Source organism: Peromyscus californicus, unplaced genomic scaffold, assembly GCF_007827085.1.
Source record: "Peromyscus californicus insignis strain IS unplaced genomic scaffold, ASM782708v3 Scaffold_18__1_contigs__length_77618521, whole genome shotgun sequence".
NCBI classification, from domain to species: domain Eukaryota; kingdom Metazoa; phylum Chordata; class Mammalia; order Rodentia; family Cricetidae; genus Peromyscus; species Peromyscus californicus.
In genome coordinates, this window is record NW_026294480.1 from 30,556,227 (window position 1) to 30,581,244 (window position 25,018).

A 25,018-nucleotide genomic window follows, 5' to 3' on the forward strand; every position below is an offset into this window, starting at 1 on the left:
AAGGGCAAAGGTCATGCCTGACCTTCATTCACCAAACTGGGGTGGAACTGGGAAGGAACTGAGCCAGGGCCAGAACCTGAAGCTCTTCTTTGGCTGGTCCGCTGTGGCATTCTTCCCGTCTTCCTGCTTCCTCATGCATAGGATGGGATGAGGGAGGGCTGAGGCAAGGAACGCCAGGGCTGCCTAGGACTGCTGAATCTACCAAATTCTCCTTTATATGTATTCATTTCTCAAACCAAATTATTTTTGCAAAGTAAGTCAATTTAATCTAGATGCTTGAGGATAAAATCTCATCACAATTTCTTCCCCCTGTTCCCGATAGGCTAACTTTTAAGCCTGAACAAACATACTGGGTTCTGTTAATAATGACTTTGACACATAAGATAGATTTATAGATACCTTGGAGGTATAAAAACTTGCTTCTCGGGTCTTTAAATATCCCAGTAGGTGATGTTTATAGATAAGCGTCTATTACAATTCACTCTTTACATCAAATAATATTATAGGAAGAGGGTTTTTTTTTCTTTTGGTAATTTCTGGTGAGGTACAGATGTTGGTGGTCACTATAGGAAGCAGGTGTTCCCAGGTTGCCGACATCTTGCTGAAAGAATTGAAGAAGCACACACAAATAACAAAACAGCAAGGGATTTTCTTCAAAGGCTGCAAAAGTACAGAGTAAACAATCCAGCAAGGAAGTAGAGGGCTCCAAGAGAGAGATTTCAAGAGTCGTGGTAAAGAAGGGTTAGTCTCTAGGAGTGGGGCAGAGGTGGTTTCCTGTTTTGATTGACAAGCTTAGGTGTGATATATGCCTTTGTTCCCTATGTATGACCTTTCCCATGATTCATCTAATTTCAACCCCATGCCTAATGAATCATGCATAGGCATATGACGGTACATAGTTCATCATATAATGTGTTCGTTATGAAGATGTAGCTTGTATTACTGTGCATGCACTGAAAGCCAGTCCAGGATGGGCCAGCTCATTGTCTCCAGTTCCAAGATATATCTCTGGGTGTGTGTAACCACAAAGGGAAATTACTGGAAGGTTCCTAGGGAGCTATTTGGTAGTGTCAGGGATGAGTAATGAGTTGCTTTGTTTGGAGAGAGGTATATGTGTAGCTCAATGCAGCTGGGGGTCCCAGGTCGCTAAGCTGGTCCTGAAAACTACCTGTTTCAAGTACACAGTGCGGTGTGGCCATCCCCAGGCTCAAGGCTGCACAGGAGATTTCCAGAGCAGTGGTCCTCAACCTTCCTGATGCTTCGACTCAACACAGCTCTTCATGTTGCAGTGACCCCCCAGCCATAAAATTATCTTGTTGCTACTTCATAACTGTAATTTTGCTCTTGTTATGAATCAAAGTGTAAACAGCTGATACGCAGGATATCTGATACGTGATCCCTGTGGGGGTCATGACCCACAAATTGAGAACCACTGCTCTAGAGCATATTCATGTTGCATAACTAAAAACTTGTTACCTACACATTAGTGACTAAGTCCCTTCTCTCTGGTGACTACCCCGTTGTGTTTTCTATTTCTCTGAGTTTGATTTTTGTTTTCTTTTAGGTACTGGACATAATTGGAGTCATATAGCATTTATCCTGTGTCTGGGTTGTTTTACTTAACGTAATGTCCCAAAAGTGCATCCAAGTTGTTGTGTACTACAAGATGTCTTTTTCTTGGGCTGAAGAATATTCATATTACATACACACACATGCACACGCTTTCCTTAGCCATCCGTTTGAGAAGGACTTAACGTTGTCCCACAGCTTGTCAGTTGTGAATGCTGCTGCAGTGACAAGGAAGTGCTGCTAAGGACAGCATTGCTGTTTTCCATTATGACCACGCAATTTGCTTTCCCAGGAAAATGTGAGTGGAAGATGGAGAACCTTTTTAATAGCATGTTTTCTGGTAAGCACAGTTATTTTTTCCCATTAATATGGTATTTGAATTTTATTTGGATGCCAGTTTTGGTATACATAGTCTACTTTTTTCCCACTGGCTCGTATTTTAAGTTCAACGTTTGTATTTATTTTTGAGCATATACAGACTGGAATGACTAGCTTGAATATTCTTGACAGGTTTCTATTTTTAAACTAAAATACTTGGAGAAATTACGATGGATTTTTTTTAAGCATGAAAAGAATTCCAGTCATTTTCTGAATGAATCTTTGGTATCAATTCAAATTTCTTAAAGAAGGGTACTCCTAAGAGAATTCAGTGATAATTGTTACTAATACCCCACCTTGAACACTTGACATCAGACAAACATGGTCCTAAAATATACTTATTCAGATTTTTTTAAAGAATGGTACACCTGTGAAGGTTCATCAGCTCGTGCTGGTAGTTTCATGTACCTACTCATTTTGTCCTGAAAATGTGGCAACATGCAAACTTGAAACCATGCAGTCAAATATGAGACAATTGTACAGGACACATGTGGCAATATTCTACATCATCCATGTCTGTTCCTCTTTCCAATTCTAATGTATTTTCCTGATGTCAGTGTCTCGTCTTTGTCCCGAGTTCCTTCTGTATATGTTCTTGTTCCCTGTGGTTAGTGAAAGCTTAAGAATGCACATGCACATCTACTTGCACCCTCAGGTCCACAAAGAACAATAGTACATATAGATACATTAGTTACACAAATATATACACACATGTACAAATACACGGGACACACACACACACACACACACACACACACACACACACACACACACACGCACATGCTTTCTTACCCCTATTAAGGACAGCTTTTCCATCGCCACATTCTGCTTCTCACCCTGGTGAAGGAAGATAGCTTGAATGATATGATTTTGTGTACATGTATAATTAAATTCACCACTACAAAAGAATTTGGAGCCAGAGAAGTATCCGTCCCCCTTTTCACCAAATACACACTTTCAAGGACACTTGCGACACAGAAGACACCATCTCCGTGTTCTAAACATCTTCCTGGATGGTGTATCTATGATCCTGCACTCCACAAACACTCTGACCTCTTCCCACAACTCAGACCCAAGAGCCTTAGTGGTGTCTCCTGGGATACTCTGCTGCAGTCTAGACACAGCTGAGGAGGATGTGCCTGGGACAACCCTGTCCTAAAAGGGACACAAGAATGTGCAAGTTGGGAAGGACATTGTTCCCACCAGTTTAGCCCAGGAAAACGATGTCAGAGAAGCACTGTGACTCATCTGGGGCCCTGTAATAAGTAACAAACAACACCAAAGGACACAGAACATGAAAATCAGACATACTGGGTGAATTAAGAGGCACTAAGGCTGTCGGAAACTCTGCGTGGGCCTCCCCAGCAGCTGGGACTAGATAGTGTCTGCTGCCATTTGGAAGTAGGTTCTGTGTGCACACGCCCCCATTTGAATGGACCAGTCACTCTCCCTACCCAGAAGAACCCTTACCTATTGTCTCATTATTCTTTTGGAAGGTCTTTCATTGTCCCAAGATTCAATCTTTGGTTCATCGTGCTTCTAGGTCCATGTAGGAAACGAGCGATTTGGTTCTTTGTCTTGACCTCGGATTTTGTTTATCATCTCCATGCTTTCTGGGGTTTCAGCCTGGGGTAGACTCAGCTTTGTCTCTGGGAAATGTGACATTGATGGGGTGAAATGAAGCACACAATCGGTGCACATCCACCGTGTGGTGAGCAGAGTGCATCCATTTGTCCCGTGAGCACATCTTTGGACATATAATTTATGCCCCATTGTTCAGGGCAAGAAACAAAAGCTAACTCTCTCATCCTTGACCATTGATCCTTCTTTATATTGTCATTTCATTTAACACCATGAACCTAAGACATCCTCTGCTGCTTCTCTGCCTAAGTAAGTTTCGTGAAAAGACACCATGGTTGCTCTTTCTAACAAGGCCACCATCTGGACATGACACACATCTTTCTCTTGAACCTTTCTGACCCCACAGCCCTTTCCCCTGTGGCTGGGTACAATGTGAGTCTCCCCAATCTAGCTGTTTTCTCCCGACTTGACACATTCTACTTTGTAACACTTCTCAGACCAAGTAATCATCCCTTGTCTCTCAGCATCTGTGAGGAATGAGTTCCAGGATATCCCATAGTTACTCAGGTCCCTTGTATAAAATGCCACAGTAAATCCACATAATCCAATCCCCATCCTTCAGTAGACTTTAAACCATCTCTTGATTACTTACAAAAACCTAATACAATATAAGTTCTATGTTAGTAGTTATTATAAAGTATTGTTTAGACAGTAATGACAACCAAGAAGTCTGTAGATTTTAAAAAGGGACACAGTTTTCTGGAGGTGAGGGGAGTATTTTCCAGCTGTGGATGGGTGAATCTCAACAGTATTGAAGCAGTGGATATGGAAGGCTGGCTGTTCTTCCCAATCCTTTAATCTACCTCCTAGTTCTTATTGTTCTCCTTTTAGGAAACACACAAATAAAAATAAAATCAATCTCAGATGGCAAAATGTACTTTTAATTCTTTTCACAGGTTTTCTCTTGGCATCAGGAAAATCCATATTTATAAGCATCGTTGTTGAATAACTCAAAAATGAAGTCTGCGTTCTCCTGCTTCCCAGGCTCACCTCCAACACTGGAGGTCTGCCCTTCCCACCTTCCCTTCTCACGCCTCCTAGCCTCCCATTTCCGCTGCGTGGGAGGACTCGATATGGGCTGCCTGGAAACTATGATTTGCCTTCCAAGAGCCTTTGCAGAGACAGGGGAAGGCTTTGGTCCTGTGATCAATATGTGGGGTGTGTGTGTGTGTTAAATGCTGCATTTCATTTCATTTTGTTTTTATTTTATTTTACTTTTGGCAAATGAATGGCTTTCCAAACCTCAGGGCTTTTCTGAAAATAAACCTCATACAGGACATCCTTTGCTTTTAACAAGTGACATCTGACTGAACCGGGGTGGGGAAGGAATGTCTTTTGTGGAAGCCGAGACTGCAATGTCTAGGTCGAACTGAGACATCATTTTTCTGATGTCTTCACTTTATAGAAGAGAAAAATAAGGTCTTGAGAGGTCAGTGGAATCAGTAAACTCCTCGTGACAATTAGTGACAGGCCTGGGAAGAGAGTACAGATCTCCTGACCCCACGTCTGTGGAGACTTCGGAGCTGCTGTATCTTCCACAAATGAGCCCTGTACTTTGCAATTGCAAGACAGCTCTCCACATAGATACCTCTAGGAAGAGACACGGTGGTATGTGACAACTTTGGGCCCCCTTGTTTTGCTATACCACATGTGGCTAGCAGCTATGGGAGGCCGGATGTCCTTGAAGCATCCCCAACATCTCCAAGCCTTTCACACACCAGATCTCTGCGCTGTCAAGAAAATGGCAGCTTGTGTCTCTTTCTTGCATGTTTAATTTGGCAGCTCTGGGCAGAATGACATAGTTTGTGAGGTCGGCTCTTCCTGCCCACCTGCCCCTTGGGAGGGCTCGTCTTATGTGCTTCATTTCCCCCTTCTAAGATGTTCAGGTCTGAATCTTTCTCTTGCTGTTTCAATCAGTGTTGTTCTTCTTATCCTACCAAGTCCTTTACCTGAACTGCCCTCTAGCCTTTTAAAAGTCATTCATATTTTCTCTTAGACCTAAATAAAGACATTCCACTGATTAAATCACAAGCATTAAAGAACAAAAACACAACACCACCAGTCTCCTCCGTTCACTGTGGACTCCCGAACACACACACACATCCACTAACACCTGACGTTTGCTCTGATTCTGCTTTGGCCACTTGGTTCATTTATTTGTTTGTTTATGTTTTAGGTAGCTTCACAGATTCCACTGTTTCCACAATGTGTGCTCTTGATCTCTCAGGCTAGGATGGGTCTATGTGTTATTTCCAGGGCTTTGCTATCACCAAGAATCCACTCTGAACTTTACTCACCACGTATTTCTCCTTCCCGGATCACTGTGAACTTGAGGATCTTACCTGCTGTAGATTCTGGAGTTGCTGTCTTAGGAGACAACTAAATTACCGTTAAATTAGTCATTATGATTACGACTAATGGCACTGTAGTAGTGTGACTTTCCTTCCTTTGCAGGAAGAATATGCCCATTTTGTGAAGAAATATGTTGATTAAAGTTCTTAAAACATGTTCCTCTACCTCTCTTTATTTTATGTTCCTTAAACAGGACGTTCATTTAACTTGAGGTGTATATTTCTGGAAGTTTCCAGAACACCCAGAGTCTGATCAGTAAGGTATTTGAAGGTGGCTGGTCCTGTATTCTTCAAAGCATTATGCTGGATTCCCATTGGATGGTCCTGAGTAGGAAGGGCAGTCCTAGTTTTAGCCTTGAGAATGAGCCCAAGACACCATGTGGAGATGGACCTTCCCACCCTTCAGTCAGAAGGGAGCATCCAGCTGAAAAAGCCTCAAGCATTGTCTTGCTTCCTGCTCCATCTATGCAGGTCTAAATGTAGAAGGAAAGTTTAAAACATGCAGAAGAAAGCATGGAATGAAGCATTCATGACCTTGGGTAATAGTTCTTACACAGTTTTAAAATACACTAGCCGTAAATGAAAATTCACCAGGAATAAGTCCAGGACTGTTCCTGGGAAATCCCATTATGGACATAATCATGGTTTAGACTTTAATGAGACTGATGATTATTAGTCTTCTCGTCCTGTTGTGACAAAGTGCCATATGCTGAGTGGCTTAAACAACAGTAGTGTATTGGGGCCAGCTTTGTTGGGTTCTGGGGACAACTCTGTTTTGTAGATGGCCACATTCCTACTGTGTTCTAACAAGCAAGGAGTGAAGGGGAGCAGAGAAGGGGAGGGAAGAGGAAAGAGGGGGGACTTTTTTTGTATCATGTAGTTATAGTTGGCCTAAAACTTGCTAGGTGGACTTGGCTGCCTCAAACATGCCTCTGATTCCTGAGTATTGAGATTGCAGTCACAGTCTTATGAGATTAGGCACCTAGCCCTGTGACCTCCTTAACCTTAACTCCTCTATAAAACTCTGTCTTTCATGGATACCTGGGACTTTGGTACATTGACATATTAATTTGGGAGGGATGCAATTCAGTCCATACAGATGGCTGTGCATTTTATAGTAATATGTGTCATCCTGTACCTTGGTACTTGCACTGTTATGCCTCCAGTATTCTGTTTTAGGGAATGACTGTCTGTACAACTGTTTTCTTGCCCCAATAAAAACAAGTTCTCCCAAGTCCATTTGTATTGTAATTTTGTTATAGTTTGTTTGTATTTTCTGTGCTATATTGTTTACATTCTTATCGCAGAGGCTGCCACATGATGGGACCCATTCTCAATGGATGTTGGACATGGGGGAAGTGATTCTATTGTTTCATGATTGAGTTTTATCTGTGAATGGGATGTCTGAATTCTGTCTCAGGAATATACGCTAGAGAAGTGCGAGCAGGACTTGATGAGTACTGGATGGGTCTATGTCTTGATCTTGGTGGTATTACAATGTGCTCATTTTCCTCTATATAATTCTTCAGGCTGAATACCTGTCCTTTGCATACCTACATACCTTATGCATTAATAAAACATGTGCCATGTGTATTCCACACATATAATATATAAGTCTAGTTTAGTAAGACATTATGTTGGTGTGAGTTTGTGGAAATAGTTATACTTACACATTATGTACCAAAGTACAATTTTCTTTGGCCAAATTATTAAAACTGAAAGCATTTACCTTGGCTGAGCAAGGGCTCACCTAGAAATGAACCCTGCAGTCTATGATAACATGAGCAAATGGTCCCACATTCAAGGTCATTCACTGCAATGCTGTTTATCATGATACAATGGAAAACAATAGAAAAAAAGAACAAATAAATCAGACATCACATGATAGAAGATTATTCAGATGTTAGTGAGGAGGCAGCAGATCTGCTGACTTGGAAGGGTCTGTGGATTAATAAATATGCAGAAGGTGCTCTTGTGTGAGAAAAGCCCAAGCATGTGTGATTTTCTTGGTGCTTGTAGGTCTCTGTAGAAAGCCACCGGAAACACCTACCTGGTGGCTTTCCAGGGAGGAAAGGTAAAATGACACTTTGTTGCTGTCCAATCTATTTAATAAACATTGCAAATTTTATTTCATTTAAGTCAATGACACCAACATTGACACGACTTTTTCCCTTCTGGGCTTCTCTTGTCTTCATTTAGGGTGTTACCAAACACTCCACAATTGAAAGTTTCCCTTTATTTTCTTCACATCTATCCATGGAGCAGAAGCCAGACTCTTCTTCTAACGACATTGAGCAAAGTAGGTAAGGCCATTTGCCTCCTGGCGACATCATTAATTGAGTTTAAATCACCAGAGAATTTGAACACATTTTTTAAAAACAAAACATTCCAAGTAATTTTTGCCATTGTTGGTTCCATCCCCACCCCGTCTCCCCCGGAGGCAGGAAGAGGGTGAATGTCAAGTGTCTCATTTGTCTTTACCTGGATTTACAAGATCCATGAGCTGGTTGTCAGACTGCAAGGAGAGGGAGCCTTGAGGGAAGGTGATTTTAATTGCAAAGGAGAGGAGTGGGTTCCTTCTAAAGCTCCCTTTATATCTGTGACAGTCCCCATGAAGAAAGTTTCATGTCTGTGGCCCCGGGACCCAGAGTATGCAGAGGCCCTCAGAAATCAAGTATGACTCGAAGGTGAGGCCTGTAAAAAACAAACAAGGGTAACCTTTGAAGAAAGAAACCTGCTTCCTCCATCAGCTGTGGCTGTCTAGAGCAGGTAGAGACTACATGGCCAGGGAGAGACATCAGCTCCTATCTGGCAGAGCCCTCGGTATGCTAAAAACCCATGTTTGCAAAATTAACAATAGGCAATTTATATAACGGGGTTTTAAAAAGGCACAATGTGGAGGGAGGGGAGCAGTGGGGGCTGGGATTCCATGGTCCTGCTGCATCAGCTAACACAAAGTTGAAGGTAGAACTAGGGGTGTAGGAGAAATGGGGGTGGCACGCCGTGCCAAGAAAGCTGGAAGCAGATTCCAGGGTGGCATGGAGGTGGGGCAGATGACCCCTAGTGGCCTCAGTGATCCTCATGATCTACTGTCATTATCCCAGCAGCACCTGGGGAGGCTAAAGAAGGCAGATTCTCATTTCAAGGCTGTGGTGGTCTATGCAGTGAGTTCCAGGTGCACCTGGACCACATGGTGAAGATCTGCCTGGACAAGTCAAACAAAACAAATTGCAAACAACAACAACAACCACAACCCCTCTGAAAATTGAGTTATGGCCACCATCCATTCATTTGGGGGACATACACTCCAAGCAGAGCCTGGGGAGAAACTCCCAAGTCTCCTGTTGGGTCTGTCCTCCACCTGATCCCCCTTGAGAGCCTGGCTCTGCGCTGGAGGCAGAAGCTCTAGATTAGTCTTAGTTCTGCACTTGCCAGGAGGGGACATGCACGAATTTGGGCACGTTACTCAGCCTTTTCCTGCTTCAGTCTCCTTAGCTGTGAAATGGGGATAATGCTAAGAGCCACGCCTTCTTGGTATAGTTGCTATGGGGACTAAAAAGCACTTCAAAGAGAGCCCTGTACCCAGATTACACACATATAATACATGCACATCATACGTTCTAACATTAAGATGTTAGTCTTAATATTCATGATTATTATTTCAAATTTATGCACCGAGGAGTCATGTTAAGCAAGAAGGAAAGGGCACTGGCTTGGTCCTGGATATCCCAAGAACTCCGATGTCAAATGTCACTACTGATAGGAGGCGATACAGAAAGATTCAAATGGGGGTGGCACTCCATGCCCAGAAAGCTGAAAGCAGATTCCAGCGTGGCACAGACGCGGGGGAGAAGACCTATAGCGGCCTCAATGATCTTAATGGTCTACTGTAGTGGCAGAAAGTATCTCTTCAGAGTCACCTTGCTTAGTTTGCCTGCCAGGCTTCACCTCAGAAGTGTAGTTCAGTCTGGACATTCCCACACTAATTCAGTGTAAAATGAGAAGCTCCTATGTCCCGACTTAGAGGTCCAGATATTCTAGTAGAGGTGGGCTTTGAGCTTATTTATGGGACTATTGCACACCTGAAAAATGTCAAAAGGTAAGGAAATATATTTTCACCCTGCTAACAGGATTAGGTACATCTGGGGGTCAAGAGCAGAAATCAGGGGGCGGGGACTCAGTCAACACTCTGGCTCTCCTACAGGAAGGTTAACAAGAAGTGGCAGGATGCTGCTCTCCCAGGTGGGGCGTGGCGATCACCCGCAGACCTCAGTCAGTGACGGCAGTATCCATCTGTGGGGCGCTTCCGAGGGCCTTTGATCTTTCCCCGGGATCTGGCGAGGGCTTCTTTTCCTTTTTAGTGCATTCCTCTTAGTTTATTTATTCTATCTGCTTTCAGGAAGGCCCAGAGGTCAGAACCAGTTTGCGCTGGAGTTGGCACCCTTTTGGGACAGTACTGGAAACTCCAACCAGCCACGCACTTCTGGGGGGGAGGAGAAAGGTCTATCCTCAGCTGGGGAGCTACGTGCTGGCCCCCTCCTTGTTCCTATTCTCCAATCCCAGCCTGACCTGCAAATGCTCCCTTTACAGAGGATCTTCCCTGTCAGAAACCAGCGGGGAGTTAGTTGCAGGATTACCTGGAAGTTTGATCTCCTTCCCTGAAGGGTCCAAAGTTGCCATCCACCACCATGAGGGGACCTGTTCCCCAGGCACCAGTCCCTAATCTCCATTTAGCCTTTGCGTCTGAGTGGCCTAGCCTCAGCTCTCCATCTGTGCGCCTTAAATCCCATTTATCTTCTTAGCACCCCAGACTTGGTCCGCCCTGCCCCCCCTCGTCCCCACTTGCAAATTACAGCCCCTCCCTTGCGCTTCCTCTGGAGCTCCAGACAAAGTAGAGTAACCTTTGAGTTGTTAGGAAAAGTGATTTAAACTGGGTGCAAGAGACACAGAGGGGTGTGGGGGAAGAAGGGTCCAGCCAGCGGAACCGAGGCACCCCAAGAGTTCAGGGTCAGGACCCAGCCGAGGACCCTGAGCCCTCAGTCTGAGTCAACGAACTCCCGCGGAATGTCGAAGTCGGTCCCACCCAGGCCCCCAATCTAGGTCACCCACGGGGAAGGGCTGAGCTGGGGGCTGTCTGCTCCGGAGGTGGGCGAGGAGTGAATTGATTCAGACCCTGCCCCTCGCTCTTCCACGAGATTGTAATTCCATCTCTGGCGGGTCGAGCCGCCCTCCCTCCGGCGGCCAGTGCGTCCCTCCCCTCGGCCTCCAGCGTCCACTCCCCAGCCCCGAAAAGCCCTGCAGCCGAGAGAGCCCGCTTCACTCCAGCACGCCAGGCTCCCAGCTGCTGCCTTGCCTCCTCGGACTCCCGAGGGGCTCCTGATTCAGCTCCCTGGGCTCCCCGCCTTCTCATCCGCGCGCCACTGGCGTCCCCACGTCCCCCAGGAGACGCCCTTTCCCCGCGCGCCCGGGACTTGGTGAAACTTTGCAGACACCGTCGGTGAGATGGATTTAACCCCAACCTTCTTGCTCCGTTTCTTGCTCCTGGCCTGCAGCCTCCCGCTCAACGCCGTGTCACTCCGAACCGCTCTGCGAAAATCAGGTAAAGCTCTCAGTGCGCTCCGAGTCATGGTGCCCGAGCACCCTGGTCCTGGCCTTTGGTGGGGTACAAGAGCAGACAGCTCCACACTCCTCTCTCCGCTGACCAGCGTGGGCTTAGCTCGCGTAGGCTATGTTCAGTGCTCAGCCAAAGGGTGAGCCTCGCCCTCTCCTAGCTCAGGCGGTTCCAGGGAGATGGTTTTAAAAAAGAAACACACCAATCTGTTTTCCGGAGCTAGTAGAGGTGGTGGGCTCTGTATGGGACCACAGACTGCTAAAAGTTGGGGGCAGCGATCGCCCTGTCTCGGTTACTGAGGGCTGAGAGAGCGCAGAGGACTTCAGCAGCTCCTCCTGCTTCTTTGAACATCTTATTGGATTCATACTGCCTAGAGCCCAGCCATTTCCTGTTGAGTGTCTGAAGGTTTGCCTGGAGCTCCCCTTCCTGGCTCTGGTCCTGTCCAAGCACTGGGTAGGGACCTGTGCTTTCTGTTTTGGGGATACTCTTGCACCCTGGGGCCATTTGTGCAGAAAAGAGCTCTCAGTGGTTTAACCTGATCTTGTTTAGAACTCCTGCCTGTACTCTGCTGTTCAAACAATGTATAGGCTAGCAAATACAAAGGATCGGAGAGAATGTGAAGCTACAAAAACTAGCATTTCCTCTAGGTAAAAAAAAGTATGTTTTTTAAATCTACATTGATTTGGTTTGTGTCACGAGGGAAAGTAGAACATTCTAAACAATAAAGTTCCAAACATTGCTTCCGAATAACGATTTTTAGTCTTTGTTGGCCAGGACCATATTTAGAATTGTGAAAAAAAATCTGCTTTTTCTTAGCTTACTTTGCAAGTGGGGGTTGTCTTATGGGATTAATTATGTCCTCTGAACAATGGAAAACAATCTAACTATTTGGATCCAGCCTGCAAAACCTCACAGAAAGTGGAGTCCCCCTTCACAATGTTTCTACAAGAAAGAGGCAAACCAGGAAAAATTATCGGAGTGCAAAGAAAATAATCTTGGCAGGCTCCCATTGAGCTGCTTAAATATATCTATAGGAAGTAGTAGGACTGTTGCCTTTTATCCTAGGAGATATCTCAGTCTTCAGGCTGCGTCTGTGGTCACCTGTATCCCCTTACCTGACTTGAAATTTAGGAACATTCTCAGCGTCCGCACCACACTGGGACTGGGAACAAATCTCTCTGCACACTGTCCAGTTCATTTGGGAGGCAAGAGCAGCCACCCAAGGTAGTTTCACATTAAACTGTCTTCTCGAATCTTCATACACCTCCCAGCATTTCAATATGAGGCTCCTTTGAACTTCTTTCCTCCAGAAAACTACACTATGCTCACTCGCGTTCTGCAGGTTTCTGCACAAGAAACCATCTAGCTGCGTGTTTGAATAGCTCATGCATACATCCATGGCTCTTAGCCTGAGTGACATATGCAAGGATCCCTAAGGGTAAACTCCAAGCCATTTAAGCAGGGTGTAAAAATTATTGCACAAAGGCCCACTGTATAAGATTGCACACATGTTTTGCCCCATTTGCCCCTTTATTTCCTCAATTTCATCATTCCTCTCCTAAAATACGTTTTCTGCCTGGTTCCCTCAGATATTCATGTCACCAATGTATCATGTTGGCTTCTTTGGTTTTACTTGAAGTATGGATGGGGGTGATTTTGAAAAGCTTCCTTTTAAATGTTCTTGGCCCCACCAAGGTGGAAGGGATATTTAGACTAGCTCTAGCCTAGAAGAAGCTTTTTTTTTTTTAAATTACTTCATAATTTTATCCAGACAATGGCTTTCAGGTTGAAAAGCTGCTTGGGTGAAAATGACAACTGCTTCGTAAACTTCAGGGGAATTTTTCCTTGTGGGCTCATTTACATCCCATGGAAAGACTAGTTTTTGATCCGTAAAATTGGTCCAGATTAAAAACTGAATGTGCCCCAGTCGGCTCAGATGGGAACAGCAAGAGAGCTCATTTGTAATCTCCCCCAGATACCAGCAAATCCTGCTCCAATCCATATGGGAGTGACTTTGGACCTTGTTCCCCCCCCCCCCCCAATAGAAATTGGCTTGTGTGCAGCACTTGGGCGGTGGTGTGGCCATCCTGCAGGCATTCCAAAGCGGTCTGTTTTGTTTATCTATTCCCCTTTACTCTTTTGATAAGTACAGTTTAGTTGAGAAGTCTTGGATTCTAATTAACCTGAAGGCTGCCTCCCTTCTTTTAGAAAGAGATAAGTAGAAAAGAACACCTTGCCCCCTTACCCCAAGGAGTAGCACCTTCTGGCATTGAGCATTAGGAAAGAAAGCTCCACAGATGCCAAGACTCACAGGAGCTGCCACAGCAGTACTCCAATGAAGTCAAATTAAATAATAATAAGTGACACTAATTAAGTGCTGGTTACACTGTTCTGAGAACTGATTTCTGTAACCCAGCCAGCAGCTTGTTTCTTTGTTTCGCTGAGGGGGAAACTGTGGCTTAGAGAGTAACTCAATATCTATCTTACCGGAGGCCACACAGAAGCCAAGTGGTGGAATGGGAATTTAGGCTCCTCCGGTATTGGCACCAAATCTCAGCCCTTGGCTGTCTTGTTTGTAAAACTATGTATGTAGCCTTGGGTGTTTTCAAGGCTGAGTTCTCCAGGGACAGAGCCCTTCAACCTAGGTGGAGGGCCTGGCCTTGCTGTTTTGTGTAGGAGACCTGTGTCACCTATGGAACATGATGACATGGCCCTCAAGTAAAATAGACTACTAATGTGGGGTGCAGGAAGATACTATCCCCCGACCTATGTACATAAAGCATGTACATAGCCTTACAGAGGAATGAGCTGCTGCTTGCTTTCTTTTGTTAGACTTCTGGGCATTAATAACGTGGAGTCCAGAAGGTCACTGGAGTCCCTTGGGGTTAGGACAGTGAGAAGCTGGAGGGCCCTATGTCTACACCACCTTAACACACCACCCCCACAGGCCTCCAAGGTGTGCAAGCACAATGTGCTGGAAAGGCTTCACTCCTGTTCTGCTACAAATCGGAAGCAAGTGAAAACTCCTCGTTTGGCAATGGGACTGAGAGGGACTGAGTGATTTGTCGGAGTTGACACCAAAAGCTGAACTGAGTTAGTGTGAAGACCCCCAACACCTGAGACCTGTAGCCTCTTGCTTCTGCTTCTCCGCAGGAATTTTGGGGGAGGGGCAGGAGAGTCACACAACTGTGGGGACAAGCAGGGAAGAAACCACCCATAGCCCACAGGAAGACCTGTGATGCTGGCCTTCATTATAAAGATCCTTTCTAGGCAGCTCCATTGAGATAAAGACATTTAGAAAAATTCTTCCTTTTCAGGAATAGTGTGACAAGTTCCAACAAACATATTCAGTAATGAAACTCTGCACCGTTCAGCCTCAGCCAGCAATAACCACCTAAGGGGCCTGTATTCTCCCTCATCACCAAGGAGGCACCTGCCTATGAACTAGCTCCCCTCCTGCAGGCCTTTGTTTTGAAATATATGAATTATTTTCTTTACTCAAGAATATAATCTGTGCTCCTTAGTAAAAACAAAACAAAAGAAAAACAAAAACAAAAAACTACCCCTTTACAGTCCCTGGCAACTGATGATCCGATTTCTGTCCCTATAGTTTCGAGTCTTCCAGAACATCATGTTTTGTGTAGGCTTTCTCACATCCAGCACAACTTTTAAGGTCAATCCATTTGCAGTGGTACTTATCAGTGGTTTGTTCCTTGTTAGTGGTTAGTAGTAGTCTTTTGTACAGGTCTTAGATGGCCACACTTTAATTGTTCACCAGGGAATGACTTTTTAGGTCTTTTCAGCTTCAGGCTCTGGTGAACGAGGCTCCTGCATGCAGCCTTATATGTGTCTCTGGGTGGATACTCTTTCATTTCTCTTGGTAAGGAGCTGAATGAGATCCCTGCTCCCAGAAAACCCTGGCTTGTTTTTCAGAGTGATTTTGCTGTTTCACATTCCTAGGAGCAATGTATGGAAATTCCACTCATCCTGGATTCCCTACAGCAATTGGTACCTGTTCTACTTTTGTTTCTGTAGCTATGAGGAAAAAAAACCAACACAAAACCAAACCTGACAAAAAGAAAATTAGGGGAGGAAGGGTTTAGCTCAAAATTCCAGGTTGTCGTCCATCACGGGAAGTGACAGGACTTTGAAGCGGCCCAGCTGTGCCATGTGCAGTCAAGAGCAAAGAGAAATAAATACACGAGTGCTCGCTCACTCGCTCGCTCGCTCGCTTGCACTCAGTGATTTCTCTGCTCTTAGACAGTCATGATCCCCCTGACTAGAGAACGATGCCGCCCACAGTGGGCTGGGCTTTCCTACATCAACCCATTTAAGATAATTCCCACAGGCCAATTCAATGCTGACAATCCCTTGCTAATATTTTCTTCCCAGGTCATTCTAGGTTGTGTCAAATTGAAAATTGAAGCTAACAATCAATGCACAATTGTTTCTTTGCCGTGTCTCTGTTTTTGTTTTGTTTCAGGTATTCTTTTTTTGTTTTGTTTTGTTTTGGTTTTTGGTTTTTTTTCCAAACAGGTTTCTCTGTGTAGTTTTGGTGCCGGTCCTGGCTCTCACTCTATAGACCAGGCTGGCCTTGAACTCACAGAGATCCGCCTGCCTCTGCCTCCCAAGTGTGGGGATTAAAGGCGTGTGTCACCACCACCTGGACTTGTTTCAGGTATTCTAATAGATGAACAATGATAAATCTCACTATATTTTTAATTTTTGTTTCCTTCATGACTAACGATATTAAACACTTTTCATGAATCATTTGCCTCTCAAATTTCTTTGCATCTTTTGTCTTTTCTGAAAAAATTGAGATATTTGTTTTGTTACTGGATTTTTAAAGTATTCTTTGTACATTTTGAGTGCAGTCTTTTATGTAGTCCAGACATTTGTTTTGAAAGCACCAGCTTCCCAGGTGCAATTTGGTGGTTTTTATGCATGTGTGTGTGCCCAAGAGTGTGTGGGTGGATATGCATGTACAGGCCAGGGGACAACCTAGAATCTCATTCTTCTAAACCCTATCCACCTCTTTTGACAGAGGGCCTCACATTGGCCTAGAGCTAATCAATTAGGCTGGACTTGCTGGCCAATGAACCTCAAGGATCCCCCGTCTCTTTCTCCGCAGCATTGAGATTACAAGTACATATCACCATGCCCACCCAGAAGTTTTAGATGGATTCTAGAGGTTGAATTAGGGTCCTCAGGCTTGCGAGGCAAACACTTTACTGACTGGGTTGTCTCTTCAGCCCTTTCTTTTTGTTTTCCTAATGGTATCTTTCAAAAAGAAGAAAACTTGAATTTGGACCGGTCCAACTCATCTCTTTTTAATGATTATTCCTTTTAAGACAACTTAACCCATGATTACAAAAGTGTTCTTCCTTATCTAGAAGATTTTAAGTTTCCATTTAGTTCTACAAGTTATTTTGAGCTACCTTTTTGCATGATGTGTGATATTATTTATTTATTTATTTATTTTTAACTTTTTTAGATGGGGTCTCTCTACATAGCCCTGGCTGTCCTGGAACTCACTCTGTAGACCAGGCTGGCCTATAACTCATAAAGATCTGTCTGCCTCTTCCTTCTTAGTGCTGGGATTAAAGTGTGTGCCACCATGCCAGGCCATGAGGTGTGATGTTTAAATCAAAGTTTTGTTTTTTTTTTCCGATTTGAGGATGTACTGCCTTTATTATACAAGTACAGTGCTTGGTGGTCACAGTGGGGGTGGGTCTTTGGCTTAATGGATTGCTATGCCTGCTCACAGAAGCTGGTGCCATTCAGGCCTGCTCACCTCCTCTTGCAGCAGATAAGGGGTGAATCTGCCATCTCTCTGCAGGATCTGACAATGTGGCTCGTAGGGATGCCTCTGCCATGGCATGTCTGTTGCCTGGTGCCAAGAGTCAGGATGGGTATACTGGGGCTTGAAGATTTATGGATTAGAGGCCAATACTCCCAATCCTAGGGTGTGAAGTTGTTCTTTATTGATACAAAATGCATGGCGTCATTAAATCTGGCCAAAGTACACAGGAAGGAGAGAGCACATGGGTCCTGCTTTCCTTGCTGACCTGTCCTTTTTTTTGCCTGAGGTCCCAAAGCCAGTGGGAGAAGGTAAAGCCGGGGTCCAGGGTTCAAAATTTTCCTGGAGAAGCTGGTATTTTCCAGTTTCTTCAGTACTTCTCCATCTGTATAATTAGATTAAAATGAAGATCTAGGGAAATTAAAAAAGAGAAAACAAAATCCTGGAGGAGGAGAGTTAGCTCACAGGCAAGTACCTCTTTGGTGGATGGTGAAGAATACAGGTCCCTTTGGGTGATTTCTGCCACTGCTGAGTAACACCAAAAGGCAAGACATCAGGGATCGTCCTGGCATACTTCCCAAACACCACCCTCAACAAGTTCTCCAGAGACTAGCAATATTTTTACTTAGAACTACTTCTAGACCTTTCCCAAAGTATGTGATTTGGAGGCCTCATCTCTTCTGGATGCCCCCAGCCCCAATTTCCTTTTACCAGCCAACTCTATTCCATCACAGTGAGGTTGCATTGGTTCTTGGGGGGAAAACTACTGAGCATACAAATCCCCCCTCTGTGTGTATGGGTAGATGGATAATAGATTGATAGATAACAATATATAGGGATATATCATACGCATACATGTGTATGCTCTCATGCATGTGTAAAATCTAGCAGTTCCTAGCTAGTAATGCTCCAGTGAACTTCAGGGATCGTGGCAGAAGAACCTCTGACTCATCACTGTGTTCACCTCCCTTTCCACAGATGGATCTGTCATATCTAATAACTACAGAGAAACACTTCTACTTGCTTTTTTCTGTCTTTCTCGCTCTCCCTCCATGACTGTGATGATCAAACCTAAGGAAAGAGTCAAGGTCAAGGTAGATGTGCAGATGTGGTTTGACACAAGGCTGTACTTTCCCTGGAGTGACTGATTTGGCCAGAAAGAAACCAATTGGAGATATATCTATATCTATATCTATATCTATATCTATATCTATATCTATATCTATATCTATATCTATCTATCTATCTATCTATCTATCTATCTATCTATCTATTTTCTTCTGTTCCATCACCCCCAGTGGGTTAATATGGCCTGAAAGTATCCAGTGATTCCAAGCTGGATTTATGAAAGTCATAGTCCCATGTGTCTGAGGGTTATAGTGGGCCTTAGCGTCCACATGGTTTGTCCTGTGGATGTCTTGTATTCCCATGTCTCACTCAGTGGGTTAAATCGGTTTGTAGTGTTTTCCAGCTAAATGAAGGGAAGATTTTTTTTTTTTTTTCGTTTTTCGAGACAGGGTTTCTCTGTGTAGCTTTGCACCTTTCCTGGGACTCACTTGGTAGCCCAGGCTGGCCTCGAACTCACAGAGATCCGCCGGCCTCTGCCTCCCGAGTGCTGGGATTAAAGGCGTGCGCCACCACCGCCCGGCTGAAGGAAAGATATATTTTTGTTTATTTGTTTTGATAATTAAGTGAAAACAGGACTCACGTAACTCAGGCTTCCTCCAGCTCCCAACTTCTGTGACTCTGGGTGTGTACCACCACACCTGGCATCATGGCGTCTTGATGGAAGCTGAATGCTTGAGCTGGCTAAGCCCCTGCCTCTTAATGACCCCTGTATGTCAGGCTGCGCGTACTGGGAATTGCCTACAGATTCTGACGGGAAAAGAAAGGAAATATAGATAGCAGAGCCTAAGACGCAAATTGTAGGGAAAGACCCTCAAACCTGTTTATGAACCCACTGCTTGTGGGCCTCCATTTCGAAGAAGGACCCAAAGTGTGGCTTCTATCTCCTGACACAAACCAGCAGGTACAGTAAGTAAGTCTCCATGCTGAACTGCTGATTGAAGAGGGGAGTCCCAGGTGTAACACTTACAAAAACGGCCAGCAGAGGGCGTACTTCCGAGGCTGGCTGGAGCAGATCTCGGGCCTTAGGTGGGAGCCTATAAAAGTCCTCAACCATGCAGTAAGAATTTTTAGAGAACATCCCAGGCATCCGTCTTTGAAACAAGAACTTCAGGAGAGTTGGTAACAAGTGACTCACAGTCTACACATGGAGAATTTGGGCTCCTCTGCCTCCGCTTCTTCATACCCCTGCCCCTGCTACACCACGGTATCCGTTTATCTCTTCCACATCAAACTGGGCCAGCTAGCAGCAGCGTCTGGGCAGGGATAAATTAAATTACGCAACTGTGTATAGACTCCGTGGGATTTCTGGAGGTTGGTTTGGGGATTTGCTCTCTCCTTTCTTCTCTGGTTGCTGTTGTTAACATTATGTTTTAGAGACGAGATCTACCTTGATAGACAGCCCAGGTTAACTCTAAAGAGGTAATCCTCCAGCTTCAGGCTCCTGAGTGACTTGTGGACTTAAGGGGCATGAATGACACCATTCTGGAGCCCAGCCATCCACACCCTCTTTCCCTACTTGTCCGCTGAGGGATGACTGTGTGTAGAAGGGAAACCCTGCGGAAAGACTAACAGCCACACCTCATTCCACACAGCTAATCCTCACCCTCCATTCTTCTCTTACCTCTGTGAAGCTGGTTCATTTAGCTTGCATGGGTGGCTCCTGGCTGAGCAGGCCTGTACGCACTTCAATATTTCAGCAAATTTGGGGCCAAGCTCAGCTTTCTTGTTGGTTATTTGGTGACATTTGGAAAATTAAGTAAGCTATGCAACCGTTCCCTAGTTTCCTTATCTGCAATTAATAAATGAGTAAATAATAATGTTAAGGAAAGTACCTACCTTCTAGGCGTGCTCAGAGGATTAAGGAGGCAGTGCATGTACCAAAGCATTAGATAGGACTGACTGATGATTACAGGCAAAACTGAAGAAACTTTTAAACTGGATTAGATGGAAAAACTTGAAAGACTATATATGCATATGTATTTACAGGTATCCCAATAAACTCGAGCATTATGTTATCATTTCTTTTTTATCCTTTTCTATACATGTTAATGTATCATTGCATGTGGTTTAATCTGCAGTGACTTATAAACATTTCAAATGTTTTATAAAGAATTTAAAAAAAATTGTTCAGCCACATACCTTGATTTTATGTTTGGAAAATTAGGCTGCCAAGAGCATGTGTTTCCTTCGAATGAATGACCTCTGTAAAACAGTATAACCCTTGGGCGATGCTTGGATTTTACCTGGTAACAATTTCGGGTGAAGTTCTACAGAATAAAGGGAAGGGAAGCTGTTTCTGAAAGAATATTCTTGTGTTTGATCTGTGGCAGGGAGTCAGCACAAGTCTGAATGAAGTCACGCACTAAGAAATGGCTCAGGTCTTAGGCACTGCTTAGCGGTGACCCAGACAGGTAGCCCAGGCCCGTGAACTTCCTGTAATGATTTTACCATTTCCTTGGCTATAAGAAGCCCTCACTTCCCCCAGGTAACCTCACAGCTACCTTACTTTGAAAAATCAAAAGAAGTAAAGCAGGCCAGTGCCTTGGAAGAGCTGAAGTACTGTGTCAGGCAGGGTAAGATATGCCAGACTGAACATCCATATCCAAACTCTGAAACCCCAAATCCAAACCTTCTTAAGTACTCACATAGCTCCTCAAATGGAAAAACCCACTGATGGCTGGATATGTAAAATTTAGTTTCCTGCACAAAATTATTTAGAATATTCCATAAATTACCTTTATGCTCTACGTATAAAACATTCGTAAAATGTAAATGTTTTGTGTTTTGACTTGGATCTCATCCCCAGCAAGTATCATTATATGTATGCAAATATTCCTGAACCTGAAAAAAAGTCCAAACCCCTCTCGTTCCGAATTAATTTGTATAAAGGAAATCTGCCTGCTTCATCTAAGAGTAATTGCAGGAACCACTGGTACTTCAGCCAGGCCTGGCAAGCCTGGCCCTTCCCATACCTCTGCTCTCCTCTGGTTTTATTTCTAACTCTCTCCCTTCTCACTCCCCTAATGACACTTGAAATGTGTTTCTTATCTGACTCGGCAAATACTGAGCAATTTAAATTTTAACACTCGTGTTTGCTGACAGGGCACCCCCAAATCCTGAATTAGTTTTAATACAACGTTAATGCTATTTATTTTTCCTGGTGCAATAAGTTTATATTAGCCTTTTAACAGTTTACACTGTGCAAGAGGAGTCGTATCAGCAGGCACTTTTCTGTAACATCTGGGCAGTTGGCAACATAATACTTAAATATAACCTGCATTTAAAGCCTTCCTTGGACAGATGGCTAATTTTATTGATCTAATCTTACACTTTGGAGTAGGTCCCATGATCCTTTGCTCGTAATTCTTGGAGTGAGCAGAGAAATAAATAAGATAGCTGGTGGTTGTGAATTAGGAGGCTGTTTCATGTCTGTGATTTATCTTTTAAATACTTCCATGTAAACAGTAGCGGTATGAATTGCTTGAATCTCTACCCTAAGGGAGTTTAGAGAACGCTCGCCATAACACAGGTAGGAGGGCAGCACTCAGGGATAAGAGTTTACATCTTTTCTCACCTCTTGGTGACAGTGTCATAGTATGGTTAAATGTGGAACATTACCTCAGCCTTAGGCAGGCATCAATGCCCCTGGGCTTGTGAGTTATCATTTGAGCAATTTTAATGTGAAGTCCACTCTCAAAGAGAGCTGCAGAAGTAAAGTCCCACAAGAAACTACGTGTGTGGTGGTACATGTCTGTGTCCTAGGACTTGGGAGGTGGGAGCAGGAGGCTTGTAAATTCCAGGCCATCGTGGGCTGCTACGTAGTGAGACCATCTCAAAACCAAAACCAAGCAAACAAACAGACAAAACCAAACATCGCAACAACAAACCCAAATTCACACGGAAGGGTTTGGGAATCCGTGTTAGATGTGTTTTCATTAGTGAGATATATGACTGGCTAAGAAGTTTGTACATGTTCCTCTGATTTAATCCAGCAAGTCCAGTTCAGTGATTTCTTCATGGGACAGCAAACTCGTTTGTCCACTCTAGGTTAGTGTGTCCTATTGTTAGAATAGTGACATGTCTGTTGCAGCACAAGCAAGTAGGTGCTTGTATCCATCAGGCCAATTAACATCAACCGCTGGATGAACAGCTCTAAAGGTTGGTTTGTTTTCCACTTATTCAAAGTCCAATGTGTGTTTTTCTGGTTGGCTGTTCCCTCTGAACAACTCTCTTGTGTGTGGTGACCCGAGATCTTATCGTCCTTTCTTGTAATGCCACTATCTTCAAGTCAGACCTCCAAGGGGGGAAGTGAAGAACATGAAGGTTTGTGGGAGAGGTTTTATGTGTCGGAACAGACCACAGTCACATAGCCCCAACTGAATTGCAAGGGGCCCAGGAAATGCATTTTAGGTGCGTGCATGGGAAGAACCTGAACCTGGGACAGTGGTTGTCTCTGATGCGCTATTTTGAAGTTTCTTAAAGGACCAAGAAGAGGTATTACCAAATGTTTAGAAACAGGTCATCTACAGTTTTTGTGTCTTTTTACCCCTGGATGAATTTGACCTGGAGTATGCTTTCATTGTAGTGTACAACCTTGCTTGAAAAACAAGTGCTTACTGTTTAAGGCTGTGTGCTGTTACTATATCAGAGTGAATGAAGAGAAGAATAGCCAAGGATGGGTACTTGCAAAGAAAAGAGTAGCCGAGGACGGGTACTTATGAAGAAAAGAGTAACCGAGGATGGGTGCTTATGAAGAAAGAGGTTTACTTGGACTCATGGTCATGATCTGAGATCACAGGCTGCACCTGGTGATACCTTTGCTGGTAAGAATCCTGAGGTGGTACCAAGAGGACCTGGGGCATACAGAAGGGAGAGTGTGTGTATGTATCCTTGTCTCTCTTTTTATAAAGGCACAGTACCTAAGTATAAATGCTCTACTCCATCAGCCTTATCTAATCCTAATCACCTCCCAAAGGCCCCAGCTCTAAGCCCTGTACTCAGATTAAATGTCCACCCTCTTCTCACAGTGGGGATTAAATTTCAACACATGTTACCTAGGGAGATGCAGGCAGATCATGTCCAAACTATGGGAGTTACCATCTGTCCTATTTGTCAGAAGCCACAGCAATATAAGGAAAGACCTTAAAAGCCAAACAATCCAATTGACTTGATCAGTTTGGAACAAGGCCCAAAATATGTAGAGGACTACGTTAACTAGGGCATACTAGCATTCCTCCATTGTGGTTGAACTCTGACAGTTCCTGAAGCTACAGTGATTTGATTTCCAAAATGGAAATACTCAGTTCATCTAGGTGTTTGACTAGCTTCCTTTGCACCCTCATAGCTGGTTCAGAGGAAACCTGACTCCAGGGGCATGCTATGGGCTCCCCATCAATCATGTGGCATAAAACCTACTACCTTCCTCTGGTATCCCAAAACTTTTCAAGCTAAGTGAATGTATGCTGTATGTTACTACATGTTTTTATGTTTTACAAGAAGTAATAGTAATCCCTTTATAGTAGTAACCTCTGATTAGTGCACTGGTTCTCAGCCTTCCTAATGCTGTGACTATTTAATACAGTTCCTCATGTTGTGGTCACTCCCTATCATAAAATTATTTTCATTGCTACTTCATAGCTGTAATTTTGTTACTGGTATGAATCGTAATATAAGTATCTGTGTTTTCTGATGGTCTTGGGGGATCATGACTCATAGATTGAGAAACACTGAATTAGAGCATGGATTTCTGGGGCCAGAGAGATGCTTCAGAGGGTGTCTTAGGCTTTCTTTTGCTGTGAAGAGACACCATGACCACAGTTGTAGACTGAAGTTTCTCAGTCCTGCCCAGTCCCATCTGGGCAGCAACTGTTTTTTATAAAATAATCACTCAGAGGCTTAATATTAATTACAAACTGTTTGGTCTATGGCTCAGGCTTGTTGCTAGTGAGATTTTATATCTTAAATTAATATTTATTTTAAATTTAAATTAGATTAAATTTAAATTAGATTAAATTTCTATTAATCTGTGTATCACCATGTATCTCATGGCTTTACCTGTGTTTCTATTACATCTTGCTTCCCTAGCGGCTCACAGCATCTCCCCGACTCTACCTTTCTTCTTCCTGTATCTCTCAGATTTCCCACCTGTCTATATCCATAGGCCAAAACAGCTTCTTTATTAACCAATAGTAGCAACAAATATTCACAGTGTACAGAAAGACCTTTTTTTTAAGGAAAACATTTAATTGGGGTGGCTTATAGTTTCAGAGGTTTAGACCATTATCATCATGGCAGGACATGGCAGCATGCAGGCAGACATGGTACCTAAGAAGGAGCTGAGAGTCCTACATTCTGATCTGCAGGCAACAGTAAGTGAGCTGTGTCACTGGTCATAGCTTGAGCATATATGAGACCTCAAAGTCCATCCTCATAGTCACACACTTCTTTGAACAATGCCACACCTACTCCAACACAGCCACATCTCATAATAGTGCTGCTCCCTTTGGGAACCATTTTCTTTCAAACCACCACAGAGGGTAA

The 25,018-nt window shown here is 43.9% G+C and overlaps 1 protein-coding gene across 2 annotated transcripts in view; it reads left to right on the forward strand.

The window, feature by feature from the left end:
* The first annotated feature begins 10,870 nt into the window (after positions 1 to 10,870).
* The window catches only part of Egflam (EGF like, fibronectin type III and laminin G domains), a 175,331-nt gene continuing 161,183 nt past the window's right edge, over positions 10,871 to 25,018 (forward strand). For both annotated transcript variants that reach the window (XM_052743187.1, XM_052743188.1), the window contains exon 1: positions 10,871 to 11,538. In XM_052743187.1, coding sequence (XP_052599147.1) covers positions 11,442 to 11,538 — 97 coding nt within the window. In that variant the 5' untranslated portion in view covers positions 10,871 to 11,441. The remainder of the gene's footprint in view (positions 11,539 to 25,018) is intronic.